The sequence below is a fragment of the Euleptes europaea genome, chromosome 10, assembly GCF_029931775.1.
Source record: "Euleptes europaea isolate rEulEur1 chromosome 10, rEulEur1.hap1, whole genome shotgun sequence".
NCBI classification, from domain to species: domain Eukaryota; kingdom Metazoa; phylum Chordata; class Lepidosauria; order Squamata; family Sphaerodactylidae; genus Euleptes; species Euleptes europaea.
In genome coordinates, this window is record NC_079321.1 from 16,223,137 (window position 1) to 16,240,082 (window position 16,946).

Below are 16,946 nucleotides of genomic sequence, written 5' to 3' on the forward strand. Positions count from 1 at the left end.
AGTCTGATGGCTCTTATATTCTTATAACAGAACTCAGGCTACGCTCACAAAAATAGCTTCTGGGGTACTCTGCTCAGATTCACATTTGTTCTTATTGCCTGTACCTTTCCTTCTCACACTTATCTCTTGACAGTGCCTCCTTATCCAGATCAATTCCACCAACAATCCTAAATTCATTTAACTCCTTGAAACTTAGCACTTGACAGGTAAAGGACTGATCCAGTGTATAAAAATGTGCAGAAAGACAACAGGAAGGGTTTCTTTCTCACAAAACATTTTTGCTGTTAACAAGAAGCATGTTATCTTTGGACATACATATCCAGAGTCTTGAGAACTCCAAAACTAAACACCTGTGATGGTATCATCTAGACTGAACACTAAGTCCTACTGGGTGGGCAGAAATGATTAGTAAATAATCTTTACAGAAGCCTCTGGGACAAATTGAAATTGGGCCCCTAACTTCATGAATTATTGAAACTCACAAAATTTCTTAAACATTACATGGCAGTATTGTCTCATACTACAGAATTATGAATACTCCATATTCCTTAATGAGATCTGAGCTTTTTTGTGTGCCTTCAAGTCATATCTGACTTATGACAGAGCCTGGTGGGGTTTTCAAGGCAAGAGATGTTTGGGCGCGGTTTGCCATTACCTGCCTCCGCATTACAACCCTGGACTTCCTTGGTGGTCACCCTTCCAAATAGGGCCGACCCTCCTTAGCTTCTGAGATCTGACGAGATCAGGCTAGCCTGGGCTATCCAGGTCAGGGCTATAATGTAGCTTAATTAAAAACTCCAGTATTTCCTCAAAAAAGCATTTTATCAAAATCCAATTGTTTAAAAAAAAAAATCACTGATTTTTATCCATCCTGCAACCAGTTTAAGTTCATTATATTTCAAACTCTCATCTCACTGCTTCTAAGGTAATAGATAATACAAGTGTCTACTAGCTGACCAATTCTAAGCTTGACAAATCAGAAGCAATGCATTTTGAATTCTTCAGTCCCATATAAAGCTGAAACACATTCACTGAAACCCTCAGTGAGAAAACCACTCCCTTAGCAACAGCAACTAAGCATCAGCTCCACAGCTTGGCAGGCTGCCCGCAGGCCTACATGCTTTGTAGTTTTACTTCCCTCAAAGTAGTATTCACCTCAAATCCGTAACTCTACAGTTTTTTTAAATATTAGACATATTTTTATTGGCAGAACTTTTATCACCTTTACACATAAATCTGATATTTCAAAGAATTTAGCTGTTTCTCCACAACATAAAAATCAAACAGCCCCACAGCCTTAGAGCTCAGCAGGAGAAGATCTTTAAAACATAGATATTGAAAGACCTTAGAAAAGGGGGAGTCTTCAGTAAACATGGTATCAGTCTCAAGGGAGAGGACTAGAACAGCAGCAGGGTGGAAAAGGAGGGCTGTGCCAGAGGCCCAAAGGGCTGAGTATCCTTGGAAAAGAAAACATTGTACAGGTGGCCTTGATCCATTTCAATCTGCCTTTAGGCCAGGATTTGGAACTGAAACAGAGTGTGGCCTTAGTTGATAACCTTCACTTAAAGTTGGATAAGGGCAACCCATCACTGCAGAAAATTTTAGACCTATTAGTGCCACCTGATACAGTCATCCGTGATATTTTGGTGGGTAGACTACAATCAATGTTTCAGATAAAGGGACCATCTTCCATTGGTTTTGCTTGTTTTTCATTGGTTTTTCACTAGCCTCTGCTTAAAAACCTCCAGGGAAGGAGAGCTTACCATCTTCTGAATAAGTCTGTTCCACAGAGGAACCCCTCTGTTAGAAAATTCTTCCTAACGTCTAGACGGAATATGTGAAGCACTTCCACAGTCCAGTCTATCAATGATGCTCTTTAATCTCTATATACGGTAAGACCACTAGCAGAGATCATCAGGAAGCTTGGAGTGGGTTGTCACCAACATGCTGATGACATCCAGACAATACTGAGGTGATGCTGGCTGAGAAAGCAGAACATTTGGCTGGTATTGATTTAACAGATTTAGGTGGGGTTAAGCTTTCCATGGTGGGTCAAATTAAGAGCTTGGGTGTGGCTCCTGGATCCAACCTCACTAATGGATAAGCAGGTCAGTGATGTTGCTAGGAGCACAAAATTTGGAACAATACAAAGCCTGGGTGTTTTCTGCCGTCAAGTCACATCTGACTCAGGTGATCCCTGGTGGGGTTTTCAAGGCAAGAGACATTCAGAAGTGGTTGGCCACTGCCTGCCTACACGTCAGAACCCTGGTATTCCTTGGAGGTCTCCCATACAAATACTTGCCAAGATTGACCCTGCTTAGCTTCTGAGATCTGATGAGATATTCCAGGGGATACAGCATGATTACACGTTTTGCATGCAAAGCATTACATGCCACCTGATCAAATATATCATGAATACATCTAAGATGCCACAATCAGATGGGAGGGTAGTGGTGCCACTTTAAAGAGGAGAAGTCCTGCAATGGCTTTTGAGTAAATCTGGAAATTCCTCTACTCCCACACAGTATGATTTTTAATTTTCTCACCCATTTTTGAAGTGGCTATACGAGTGGTTTAAATTGTGGCTGTGCTTGGTGGGCAAATGTTATTTTTATTAGCTACAATATTAGATATAAGAAATCCGAGACCAGGGTCCCCAACCTTTTTGAGCCTGTGATCACCACTTTAATTCTAAGAGAAAAGAGTGGATGTCATTACAAGTTGGCTGCCACAAAAGGCAGACCCAACCACAAAGTGTTGGGAGGTTCCACATATAAAACTGACCAGTAGCAGCTCTTCAACATTTCAGGCAGAAGTCTTGCTGAGCTCTGTTTGTGTGAAGACGGCAGGTGATTGAGCTACAGCCCTTTTTATGAGTGCTGGAGATTCAGATCTTAGTATTTCTCCCCAGTGTCTAGTGAGGAAGCTAGGAAATATCTTTCCCTGCTTTATGTAAACCTACAGGTGTGTTTTTTAAACTAAGGATCCTGAATCCCTCTTCAAAACAGGTTTTAACAACTTTGAGACATTAACTAAAAACACTTTTGAGTTTCCATCACATTAGTAAAAGAATCTCTGCTTGCTGAATGCTCATATGAAACTATCATACATACACCCATCTCCCCATACCAAAAAGCCGCTTGGAAACACAGCCACTAATGGGATCAGATTCATACAGGTAACATGCACTAACGCTCAGCTTTGAGTAGATCATTCACATTTTTAAATAATGCATTCCATTGGTGCTGACAACCCAATACTCTTAAGCACTCCAGCCATCACTGTGGTCAATCCACTGACCTCAAGCCCCATGATTGACTGCATGACCTTAATTATTCGTGCCAATTCTAAGCATATATACCTGGAAAGATGTTCCAATAACTTCAACAGGGCTTATCTGCCAAGCAGACATGTACAGGTCTGTATAGCCTGTCTGAATTCCCCCCCTCCCAATGTATATTTAAAGTGAACTAGTAAAATAAGTTATCCAAATCATTTTTATGCCTCTGGACAGAGAAATGCATCAGTTCAAAAGCATGATAATTTGAGACATTTAGAACACAATCCAGCTTCAATCTTTTCCAGTAAAAGTGTTATCAAGTGGTATTTTGCTCTTAATTGTTGGTTTACAAAACGCATTTTCCTGTTCTTGGTTTTGTAAGGTTAACATTTCCTATGGAAGAAATCTATGTGGCATGCAGCTAACATTAACAACTTCTTTGTTTACAAATAAAATAGATTTCCTAACTCTTTTTCAAGTCACATGTAAACTTCAAAAACATCTGCAGCCATATATTGTGCAGCACACAGCCTGTTTTTTGGCGCAATAAAGCTACTTCAAGGCAGACTCATAACTTTTCTCAACCAGTTCTCTGTTTGGTTCAGTGGTTTATACAACTCTTAAAACACCAATATCATAGCCCACACATGATCTTATGAATTGCAAAGTCAATAATAATGAACATTTATTTGCAAACAAATATAAAGTTTAGATATGAATTCCAAAGAAACTCAACAGAAAAAAGTGACTCTCTTAAGATAAATCTTGCCTCTCTAGCAAGTATACAGGAGCATGCACACTAGACTTTTAAACCTAACACAACTTAAAATGTCATCTAGAAGATTTATTTTCCTACCCGTTGCACTTTTCTTGGCAGAATGCATAGAGAAACAGCAGTGTAACTTTGTCCTGTTAGGACATTGTTTACTACTAATGTACAGGTGACAATGTCCCCAAAGTACCATCAATTACTACTTAAAGTTTGCTCTACATAAACAAAAAAAGCACCCAAGGTACAACACAAACCCAAAAGCTGAAGCTTTTTGCTACTGGGGTACTTTTTACTCAAAGCCATTTAACCCCACAGGATTATTATGTAGTAGTAGTCATTTATTGCTCATTAACAAAGTCATAAGCATATACATATAACACATAGATGCCCACAATGTATAAAATACATGAAATGTATAAAGCTTATAATAAAGTGATACATGTTCAACAAAACTTCTTAAGCCAAATGCCAGTGTCATTTACCGGGATAGTTTTAAAACCATTACCTGGGTTAAATATTTGGTGACCTGATGGATTTTCTTGATATTCACCTCTAAATCTGATAGGAGAAAGTAACAACCCAGAGTTCAGAGGGAAGATTGTACTTTGTTAAGATAGGTGTGATCCATGTAGTTCTCTCCTTGTCACAAGTTTATTAAGAAAATCCAGGAAAACATTTTAAGTGGTCTGGAAAGCTTCAGCCTTTTATGACACCCTGATGGCCTTTCCTGATAACCTGGGGCATATTTACCTCACCTCGGAGAGAGCTGTTCTTGAGGCAGGAAAATACCCAGTGATACAAAAAAAAATTCTAAATTATTGATTTTAAATGGTTTTCTTCAACGTTCATGAAAGCTTTTAATATTCTAATGTCTTCGGCTCAAAACAGTTTGTTTCATTTTTTAAAAAAAGCTTTAAAAGGAATGGTACTGGTGTTATTCAATATGCAAAGGGGGATGGGTGGATCTACAGAAAAAAATATTCTGCATCATGTCAAACTGAGCTCTCAAGCACTGGATGATTCCATTCTCTGATTTCTGCCACCACAGACATTTTTGGGGAGGAATTTTTCTAGCCCAAGATACACTGGAATCTAGCTAGGGTATATACTCCAAACACAGGATGTCCAAATTTGTTACCCTCCCTCCAGTTACAGTTTGCAGCAACAGAAAGAGCAAAGGGGTCTAACAGGTGGTAGTAGTACTTTACCTGCTTAGGCAGAGCAGGATAGAGACAGACCACCCGGATCTCTAGGCTGTTGCTACCACTTCCACACCTCTCCCAAGCAGAACCAGCAGTAACAGAGTGAGGCAGCTCCACTTGCAGACCTTCCCCTCTCCACTCCAGCCACCTCCACTGTTACAAGGAATTGCAGCACTGGGTGCCCAGCAGCCCACCCACCCCACTGCAGGGCCCAGTACTGCTACAAAGAGAGGCTCCATGTCGTCCTTTAAAAGTCCGCTGGCTGACTTGTAAAAGGCTCTTGCAGCAGGAAAGGAAGCCACAGCCTTCAATTTGCAAGATCTGAGCAAGGCTGTCAAAGATAGGACATTTTGGAGGACTTTCATTCATAGGGTCGCCATGAGTCGGAAGCGACTTGACGGCACTTAACACAGCAGGAAGGGTGGACATAAGGAGCACCCATGCCTCCCAATGCAAGGCCCACTCAGTTGGGGCTAGCAAAGGCACTGGACTATATTTTATTTTACTTCATTTGTACACCATTGTTCTCCCCAGCAGGAACCCAAAGTGACTTACTTCGCTCACCCCTTCCCCATTTTATCCACACAACAACCCTGTGAGGTAGGTTAGGCTGAGTGTGTGTGACTGGCCCAAGGTCACCCAGGGAGCATCTACGGCAGGTTGGGGATTCAAACTTGGGCCACCCAGATCCTAGCCTGACACATAAACCACTACACCACGCTGGCTCTCTTACTTGCCACAAGCGAGCTGCTGAGTACTTTTGTGGGACGCTGTATCATGGTAACTAGGTAAAGGATGCACACAGCCACACTGCAGGGGATGCTGAGTAAGTACAGGGTACCCAAGTGTGAATACATTATTTTAAAAGTTGAGACTGTAAGGGCAGATTTACACACACTGAAATAAGATGCATATTTTAGTCATCATACAAATTCTGCATATTTTTATTTTGATCTACCAAAAACAAACTGAAAACTTTTACGATCACGACATCTTCCAGGAAAAAGATCAGGACATTAATATAATTTATGTAACATTTATCTTCACAAAACCTGTATCAAGCTTACTGGTAGTTACATCAGCTGTTTGAGATTCCATAAAATAAGGAAGCTTTGCTACCCACCCTGAGCTAAAGCTTAGTGGGTTCCCCAGTCCAGTTCTCCTAACACCCTAATTCCTCCCACTATAATGCAGACTTTCCTCCAATCCGAATGAGGCAAAGGATGAAGTCGGCAGCAAAAAAACCCCCTCAGGTTAACAACCCTCCATTCCTTGTTACGATAGTCAAACAAGTAACACTTTCCAGGTCACAGCCTAAAGATAACAATTCAAAATACTGTGCACAGTTGTGGTCACCCTATCTCAACAAGGATATTGCAGAGGTGGAAAAAGTACAAAGTAAGGCAAGGTGATAATAAGAGCCTGCAGCACCTTTCCTGTAAAGAAAAGCTGAAGAGTCTCAGTCTGGGACTTTTCAGTCTAGAAAAAAGACAGAAAAGGGGGAATATAAGAGATTTATAAAATTATGCATGGCATGGAAGAGTTGGAGAGAAGGAACTTTTTCTCCCATAATACTAGAACTTGGGAGCACCCAATGAAATTATCGAGAAATAGGTCCAGGCCACACAACATTAGACTTACTATGAAGGTTCCTTTTGTTTGAGAACAAGGAGGACATTTTGGCACGTTTGGGTACTCCTCTTCCCATCATCCTAGGAGGCAGGAACTAGATTGCTTGTTGCACCCCCTGATGGGGAGGGGAGTGCCCCCCTTCAGTTCAGAGACTTCTACAGCTCCTAAAGAGACTACTCTGTGTGCCTTGAGCCTTCTTCCATCCTAACCTTCTGAAATACCGTATATACTCACGTATAAGCAGAGTTTTTCAGCCCAAAAAAAGGGCTGAAAAAGCCGAACGCGGCTTATACGCGGGTCAATATGGTGGAGGGGGGAGGGAACTTACCGCCGCCGCCGGGCCTGCGCGCCTTTCCCCGGCCGGGAGCGGCCTCCAAAACACTCGTGCGCCCGCAGGGAGGCCGCGCCGCCCCCCCCGCCAGGCCCACGCCGCTTCCCGACGCCAGGAGCGGCCTGGGGTGGCCTCCTGCAGCTGCAGGGAGGCTGCCCCGGCCCCCGCCTCTGCCGGACCGCTTCCCGCAGCCGGGAGCGGCCTGGGGCGGCCTCCTGCACCTGCGGGAAGGCCGCCCCCGCCGGGCACACACCGCTTTTCGCCGCCAGGAGCCCGTCAGGTAAGCCTGCGGGGGGGGGGAGGGGTTCTAAGCCCACCCTCGGCTTATACGCGGGTGCCTAATTTTTCCCCATTTTGGGGGAGAAATTAGGCACCTCGGCTTATACGCGGGTTGGCTTATACACGGGTATATACGGTAACTTGGTCAGGAGAACAAAACTTAAACCTTAACAGGAACAGGTAATATTGTTTGTTCTTCTCTGTTTCCTACAGTAACAGTTTCACAAACTAACGTCCCTGTTGGCAGACGGTTTTCCCACCGCTGGAGACCCCCCCCCCAAAAAAAAGCTTGGTTGGGTCCAGGACGGCCTCCTCAAACAAAAGGAACCTTCACAGTAAGTCCAATGTTCCATTTTCATTTGAGAAGAGGAAGACATCCTGGCACATCTGGGATGTTACAAACCCACGTGTCCAATGGGAGGTTCCAGAATGCCAACAGGTCCAGGCCTGTCTACACCACCTGCTGCAGCACCCTTCTGCCAAAGAATGCACCTGCTGCTGCCATACAGTCCATTTTATAATGTGCTATAAGCACTTGGATGCCCAAGTCGTTGCTTTGCATATTCCTTCCACTGAGGCATTTGTATAGAAGGCTGCTGTGGTAGATACGCTTCTGGTAGAACATGCCATGATTCCTTCAGGTAGGACAAGGCCTTGAGATCAGTGGGCTATTGATATGTATTCTTTCAGCCACCTGCTACAAGTAGTTCTATAAACCTTTTGGCCCCGCAATACTAGGGGATATGCTACAAACAAGGCCTCTGAATTTGTATTGGTTTACCTCTTCTAATGTGAATGCCAGTTACAGTGAATGCCAGTTTTTCTTCTTTTGGATGGAATAGAAGGATGATAGGAATACTTCCTGTGTCCTGTGGAAGACTGAATTTAGGCACAAATGTAGGATCTGGATGTAGGAAAACCACATCTCTATGGAAGATGCATAGTCCTTTGGAGTGCAACAGTGTTCCCAATTCAGATATTCTTGCTGAAATAATTAGCACTTGGAACAGAACTTTAAGCATCAGAAACTTGAGAAGCACCTCTCACAGTGGCTTAGTCAGAGCCTGCAGCACTACATGTAATCTCCATGTCGGGAACCTTGGAACTACTGGTGGATTAGATAACGATGCACCCTTAAGGAAATTTTTAACTGCTGGGTGCCTGGAAATGAGAAAACTGCCTATACTTGGGACTACTGAAACCAGGGCTGCTGTCTATGTATGGTGTTTGGTCTAAGACCCTCAGACAAACCATCTTTTAAGAATCAAAGTATCTGGGGATGACTTGCTGACTCTGGTTGGCACTGCTTCCACCTACACTATCTCACGTATGCCTTCCACACGTAGTCATAGAGACGTTATGTAGATGGTCTACGTGCAGCTAACACTGTATGAACAACCTGCTCCAAAAAACTTTCAGCTAACAACGTCTGCAGCTCAATTTCCAAGCACTTAGATGCAACCAGCCCTAACCTGGATGACCCAGACTGGCCTGCTCTCACCAGATCTCAGAAGCTAAGCAGGGTCAACGCTGGCTAGTATTCAGATGGGAGACCTCCAAGGAACACCAGGGTTGTGACACAGAGGCAGGCAATGGCAAACCACCTCTGAACGTTCTTGCCTTGGAAACCACACTAGGGGTCGCCACAAGTCAGCTGTGACTTAAAGACACACAAAAAAAGATGCAACAATGAAGGTTAGACACACAAAACAGAAAGATCTTGCAACCTAGCTGCTCTGTGAGAACTGTTGTCCCATGGAGCTCAAAGAATCAGTGCACTCTCTGAGGAAGCAGGAAAAGAAATGAAGAGGGCATGGGCACTTGCCACCCCACTGGGGGTTTAGAATTCAAAGGTATGCACTAACACAAAGCTCAATAAAGCACAAGTACAACAATATGCATTCAATTGTATTCAGAAAAATAGTCTCACATGAACATTATCCCAAGGATATAGTAACAGAGCAAGAAGATTGGTACAAACGGAATACAAGGTGAGTATATACAAGGATACGTCAGGTGTGCAAAAATTAATAGTCCAGAATGGTAATTCAAATCAAGTGCAGAAAATATTATGTCGCAGTTTAGTTCCTGCCTCCTAGGATGATGGGAAGAGGAGTACCCAAATGTGCCAGGATGTCATCCTTGTCTCAAACGAAAAAGAAATACTTCTTATTCAACAAGTCATTAAACTGTGGAACTCACTGCCAGGGGAGTTAGTGATGACTAAAAGTATAGATAGCTTTAAAAAGGAGTTAGATTCATGGAGGAGAGGTTCATCAATGGCTACTAGGTCATAGTGACTGAAGAGAACCTCCACATTCAGAGATAGTAATCCTCTGAACCTCAGTACTGGGAGGCAGAAGCAAGCGAAGGCCTCAGCCTCTATGTTCTCTTTGTTTGGCCCTCTAGACTAGTCCCTCTATGAAACAGTATGCAGAGCTAGATGGACCAGTGCTCTCACCCATCAGGCTCTTCTTATGCCTTTAAACCAGAAAGGAGAGGTAGGCAAGAACATAACTTAAAGAAGGAACTCTTGCTACTCCTGCAATGGAGATTGCCAAGCATACCAGGGACTCAAACGACAAAGAACACCTTGAAAGACAGCCTTTCTCAACCAAGAAAGCAGCAGAGAAGGCCAGAGTCAATACACTTTCTGGGGAAGGAAGTACAGATTACGAAGATCCTGTACCAGCAAATGAGCTGGTCTTGCCCCAGAATGAGAAATCACATCTCTCTGAAGTAGGTACACAGCTATTTAAAAGCCCAAGAGACACAGAACAGGCCAAAAAAAATCTACCCCTCAGAAACACCCCCTAAAGTTCACATGCTGGCTTATCAGACAGACAGTGTTAAGTATAGGCATACTAGAGGCTCATTCAGTCAGAAGGCAAAGACTAACAGCAATTATTTCACTGTGACTGATATCAAGCATGAGGGTAACCCATGCATGTCCATGTCCTCGACCCAGCCAAGGATATGGAATACTAATTTGCCAGAACAATGACCAGCCCAAGACCATGAGCTATAAACCTCATGTTTCTGTAGTTTGACTTACCAAGCTAATTGAAACAGTTAATCAAAAGTTACTATAGCAACATTTGTACAAAGTCAAATTTAGGAAATACATTGAAGCAAGATTCTTAGATATATATATATTTAGAACATTCTCTGTCTCACAAAATTCAATTTCTAGCAACATGTCTTCCACTTATTCTTCAATTCTCAATATTACTTTTCTGATCAACTTGGATTCTATAAAGCAATGAACCCCTCGGTTTCTCAGTGTTAGCATCCCTGAGCCAATATATGCTGGCCAAATATTCAAGGCACTAGAACAGATTAACTTGTCATACTAACTTGTTGCAGAAAAAAGGGGGAAAATTGGCACCTTAAACACAGTCCAATTAACTGTGGAATCAGCTTTAACAGCCAAACATCTACTTCAGAAGAACACAAATGCAGACAGACACAGAGTTTGTATATAAGGATTCAGATACTGTGCCAAAAAGGGAGGGACAGTCAAGGTGGAATAACCACACCACTGATTCACACATCAAATTATACATGCTTTTGTAGGACGAAGACAAAAATCTTATGCTATACCATGTCTTTTGGAAAAGTCACCGCACAGTATAATCGGTGGTGTTACGCAGAGCCTTCCTCTGCACACATAGGTACACACACAAACACACTCAGCACGTACATCTAGATGAACACCACTGCACTATTGGGGGGGAACCAAAGATCCAATGAACAATATAAGCCTCCTATGTTAACAAGCAAAGGTTCATTAGCAAAGACACTTGTAAGCCCCAATACGTATATACTAAAAGATGTATTCCATAGAAAACATTTATCGGCTAGAGCCCAACGCTGTCAGACGTACAGTGTTACTCTCCGTTGGCAAAGAGTACACATGAACACATGAAGCTGCCTTATACTGAATCAGACCCTTGGTCCATCAGTCAGTATTGTCTACTCAGACCAGCAGCGGATTTCCAGGGTCTCAGGCAGAGGTGTTTCACATCACCTCCTTGCCTAGCCCCTTTAACTGGAGATGCCAGGGATTGAACCTGGGACCTTCTGCATGCCAAGCAGATGCTCCACCACTGAGCCACGGCCCTTCCCCAAACACTACATGAGGCACAATGGAGTATAAAGAGTGTAAATAAACATCGGGACCCAGAGGCCTTTAAGTCTGAGAGGCAGGCCAAAGGTACACATGCGCTACCAACCTACATGCTTACGAGAACCACTTCACGCATTTAATGAAAGTACACGCTACCCTGACCTGGATGGTGCTAGCCCTGACCTGGATGGCCCAGGCTAGCCTGATCTCGTCAGATCTCAGAAGCTAAGCAGGGTCAGCCCTAGTTAGTATTTGGATGGGAGACCACCAAGGAAGTCCAGGGCTGCTGTGCAGAGGGAGGCACTGGCAAACCACCTCTGTTAGTCTCTTGCCATGAAAACCCCCCAAAAAGGGGTCGCCATAAGTCGGCTGCGACTTGAAGGCACTTTACACACACGCTACCCACACACACAAAAGACACCTTCGCATTTAATATATCCGCTGCAATTTTAAGGTGCCAGAAGATTCTAGTTGCAGCGATCATCAATGTTAAAGGGAGCGTGGGGGGGGGGGGAGAAGAGAACCCCTTATTAAAACCGACCAAAATGGAATTGGCTACCCGCTCCTCCCTCCGCACCCGAGAGCGAGTCATTGACAGAGACGCCTCGGCGCAGAGGAGGGTAGAGCCATTTCCCACCCCTTTCTGCTCTCCTCGCGGCTCCAGCACTTTCGGCCTTTCCTTCCTTCCTTCTTCTCCCCCCCCTCCCGCTCCGCCGCCGCCGCCGCCGCCTCCCCCCCCCCCAGAACGGGCGTTTCCGCGCCCCGCAGCATCCCTCTCCCGCCCGCCGTTATCCGCTCACCTCCCAGGCTCGTGGCGCTCCAAGCAACGAGGGGGCGGGCCCTGTGTGGGAGCAGACGGGCGCGGCTCTTGGCCCCATCCACTTCATTCACGGAGGGTGCGGATTGCGAGAAGCGGGGCCCGAAGCGCACGCTCCCCTCGTCAGCTGAAAGGGCGTCTCCCTCCGCCGGCGGAGGGGAGAGGCCGGAGCAGGTGTCCATCAAGGGCCCGCAGCCCCGCCCCTCAACCAGAACCGGCGGCTCAGCAAGCCCGGCCCCGCCCTCCGCCCGTGACGAGCTCCTCGCCCAGCCAGTTCCAGGCCGGGGGCCACGCGAGTGGCTCGCAGGCACCCGCCAATGCGGCAAGCGGGGCCCTGGTTGGTGCTCTCGGGTGTCCGTCATCCCGCGGGCTCTTTCTGCCCCCCCTCCCTTCGTCTCCTCCCCCGCAAATCTCTCGAAGCAAAAGAACACGCTTTTTTTTTTACTGAGAGAAACGCATTCGCGAGCCCCGCGCGCTAAAGCGGCCACTCCCTTAAAGGGGTTCTCGCCGCCGACTTAAAAACCGGAGGGCAAAAAAACAACACCCCCTATCCTCCACCACCACCCCTTCCCTTTAAAAAAAACAAACAAACGGCGGCGCTCTAACGGCTGCAGAATAATAACGGTCTCTGTGAGAAGACCCCGCTGAGAAACCGCCGCGCCGGGCACTAACCTGGTCGAGGAAAAGAATGGAGGCTACATTCGGCGCCGGCCGGGATGGGGGAAACGAACGAACGACCCACCCTCGAGAAGACCGGGAAGGAAAGGCCGGGGGCGCCAGCACAGCGGTGCGCGCGCCGCCAACGTACTCAGCCCGTGACGGGACCCGCCATCTTGGAGTTTTCGGATGGAAAGTCACATGGTGCAAGCCACTCTTTTTTTTGTGTGTGTGTGTGTGTTGCTCCCAGCAGCCAATCAGGAAACGGGGCTATTAATAGAATCGTTTCCTTCGCGCTCTCTCTGTCTCCCCCCGCCCCTCCCCAGTTCTCCGCCGGAAGTGGAGTGGGGATTTGCTCCGTGGTCGCCTTGGACTTATTCAGGAAACGGGAGGCGCCTGCCTGGAGATGCCTCAGGTCGCCGGAGCTCTAAGGACTCTTCTCCCCGTTGACATGCACACACGCGCACTGACCTTGAACACATGAAGCCGCCTTATACTGAAGGGGAGAGGCTGCGGCTCAGTGGTGGAGCATCTGCTTGGCATGCAGAAGGTCCCAGGTTCAATCTCTGCCATCTCCAATTAAAGGGACTAGGCCAGTAGGTGATGTGAAAGACCTCTGCTTGAGACCCCGGAGAGCGGCCGCCAGTCTGAGTAGACAAGACTGACTTTGATGGACCAAGGGTCTGATTCAGTATAAGGCAACTTCATGTGTTCATGTGTATTCTATAGCTCTTTTCTGAGATATTTTTGCTTCTTTTACAGAACGCAACCCTTAAGAGTTGTGATTTACATACAGTGTGTATGGGGGGAGGAAGGAACATTTAACCTTTTTGCTGCTGCCACTGCCCCAAGCCACTTTTAATACTGCTGGAGTTACATTTTTCCCCAGTAGGGAGTGAAAGCTGCTCAGGAAGGGCCGTTTTCAGTAGGAAAATGGCATGTGGTAAAAAGGTTGAAAAGCTCCTCTCCCAACACACTGGTCTTCCTCAAGAAATCCCAGCAGACATATTCAGTAACAGAAAAAAAGTCTACAAAAGGATCACAGAATGACACAAGTCGTTCTGTTCTCCGGCCGCACCAACACAATCCTGGACACTATGGTACTGTGCACAGTAGCCACTGCTGCAGACTGGATTTTCCATTGGTGATTGGATTGGTGATAAGAGAATCCAGTAGCGAATGAGGGGCCGTGGCTCAGTGGTAGAGCATCTGCTTGACATGCAGAAGGTCCCAGGTTCAATCCCCAGCATCTCCAGTTAAAGGGACTAGGCAAGTAGGTGATGTGAAAGACCTCTGCCTGAGACCCTGGAGAGCCGCTGCTGGTCTGAGTAAACAATACTGATTTTGATGGACCAAGCGTCTGATTCAATAGAAGGCAGCTTCATGTGTTCATGTATCTCGCATAAAAAAGAGAGTTCCCAAGCATTTCATGCCTTTTGGGGAGGGGCTGTGGCTCAGTGGTAGAGCCTCTGCTTGGCATGCAGAAAGTCCCAGGTTTAATCTCCAGTTCAAGGGACAAGGCAAGTAGATGATGTGAAAGACCTCTAGCCTGAGACCCTGGAGAGCCGCTGCCGGTCTGAGTAGACAATACTGATTTTGATGGACCAAGCGTCTGATTCAATAGAAGGCAGCTTCATGTGTTCATGTATCTCGCATAAAAAAGAGAGTTCCCAAGCATTTCATGCCTTTTGGGGAGGGGCTGTGGCTCAGTGGTAGAGCCTCTGCTTGGCATGCAGAAAGTCCCAGGTTTAATCTCCAGTTCAAGGGACAAGGCAAGTAGATGATGTGAAAGACCTCTAGCCTGAGACCCTGGAGAGCCGCTGCCGGTCTGAGTAGACAATACTGATTTTGATGGACCAAGGGTCTCATTCGGTATAAGGCAGCTTCATGTGTGAATCGGAGCCTCGGTCCATCAAAGTCAGACTTTGATGGACCGAGGGTCTGATTCAGTAGAAGGCAGCTTCATGTGTTCATGTATCTAGCATAAAAAAGAGAGTTCCCAAGCTTTTCATGCCTTTTGGGGAGGGGCCGTGGCTCAGTGGTAGAGCCTCTGCTTGGCATGCGGAAAGTCCCAGGTTTAATCTCCAGTATCTCCAGTTAAAGGGACAAGGCAAGTAGGTGATGTGAAAGACCTCTGCCTGAGACCCTGGAGAGCCACTGCCGGTCTGAGTAGACAATACTGATTTTGATGGACCAAGGGTCTCATTCGGTATAAGGCAGCTTCATGTGTGAATCAGAGCCTCGGTCCATCAAAGTCAGTATTGTCTAAGACCGGTAGCGGCTGTCAGGCAGGGGTCTTTCACATCATCTCCTTGCCTAGTCCTTTCAACTGCAGTCGCCGGGGATCGAACCTGGGACCTTCTGCATGCCGAGCAGATGCTCTACCGCTCAGCCACGGCCCCTCCCCGAGGAGGGGTTGAGGAAAAGCGAAGCGTGCTCTGTGGAGGAGGCGCATCTCCCCGTCCCTTGCTCGCTCTGTCTGTCTCTCTCGCACACACTCACAACCTGGTGTGTGAAGCACTTTACTGTCCTAACTAGTCGCTACCTGCTGTGATGTCACTCACAACTGTAGCTGTGATGTTTGTGGGGTGCTAGTCGGTGCATTGGGAATGAGGTGCAAAGATATGCCTGGTTGTTTCGCACTGACGTGTTTCATGGGAAATGCGTTCGATGGAGCAACTGCAACAATATGCACACTTAAGGTGGAAGTAAACCTCTTGGGCACGCTGGGGCCATTTATGCGTGGGAGGTTTTGCTGCTCTCTAGATGAACATTTTCCCCATCCGAATTATCAGAACTCAAAAATAAGCCCCCAAGGCAGAGTTCTGAGAGCTCGGATCGGGAAAATGTGCATCTAGAGACCTCCTAAGCATGGGACTAACATCCTTGTCGACAGGATTAGGATGCAAAATACCTTTCCATTCCTATTCTATTTTAAAACTATTACAAATTGCAGCTGAAATCCTGCATCAAGCACAAATGCTTTCTCCCTCCCCCCTTTTTGTTTTGTGTACGTGCATATTTTACTCCCACCCACCCCTTAGCATCTACCCAGAAGAAAACATCTGGTGAAATCTAAAATTTGCATATTGCTTTGATTAGTCAACAGATCTAATAAAGGTATTGATGTATCATTACCTATATCGACATCACAATATCTCTGCTTGCTCACACAGCAGGGTACTGATGTTCTCAGAGCGAGATGGCAAGTAAGCAGGGCTTACAAGCAAGGGTTCAGATCCCTCCCCCCTACTGCTATTAGAAAAATAACCTTTTTGTCAGCAACACACAAGTGTGAAAAGAATGTCATTTCACTAACAGGCAGCAGCAAGGTCTTCAGCCCATGGAAGTGAGTATGAAGGATCTTTCCCCATCCACCCCCTAGAAGAGAAAGGTTCAAGCACCATGCTGTGTGAAGGGGGGAAATCTTTTTTGCATTTAGGGCTATTCAAAACCAGCTACCTTCTCTGCTATTAGCATTCCCTTTAAAATAATAATAGCAGAGTGGGGGAGCCGGCTTGAGATAGCAAATCCAAGCTGAGTATAAATACACCTGTTCCCTTTTCTGCACAGCCCTGAGCCAAATTGAGGCTGCACAAGAAGAAGAAGAGTTGGTTTTTATATACTGACTTTCTCTACTACTTAAGGAAGAATCAAACCAGCTTACAATCACCTTCCCTTTCCCCTCCCTACAACAGGCACCCTGTGAGGTAGCTGGGGCTGAGAGAGCTCTAAGAGAGCTGTGACTAGCCCAAGGTCACCCAGCTGGCTTCATGTGGAGGAGTGGGGAAACCAACCCAGTCCACCAGATTAGCCCCCCTGAAGGCTGGCAATTCTAGAAGAAGAG

The 16,946-nt window shown here is 46.0% G+C and overlaps 1 protein-coding gene across 1 annotated transcript in view; it reads left to right on the forward strand.

Annotated features, from left to right (window-relative positions):
- Positions 1-13,130: 13,130 nt before the first annotated feature.
- TMX4 (thioredoxin related transmembrane protein 4) overlaps positions 13,131-16,946 on the forward strand; it is a 28,227-nt gene continuing 24,411 nt past the window's right edge. The window contains exon 1 of the mRNA XM_056856867.1: positions 13,131-13,246. Coding sequence (XP_056712845.1) covers positions 13,131-13,246 — 116 coding nt within the window. The remainder of the gene's footprint in view (positions 13,247-16,946) is intronic.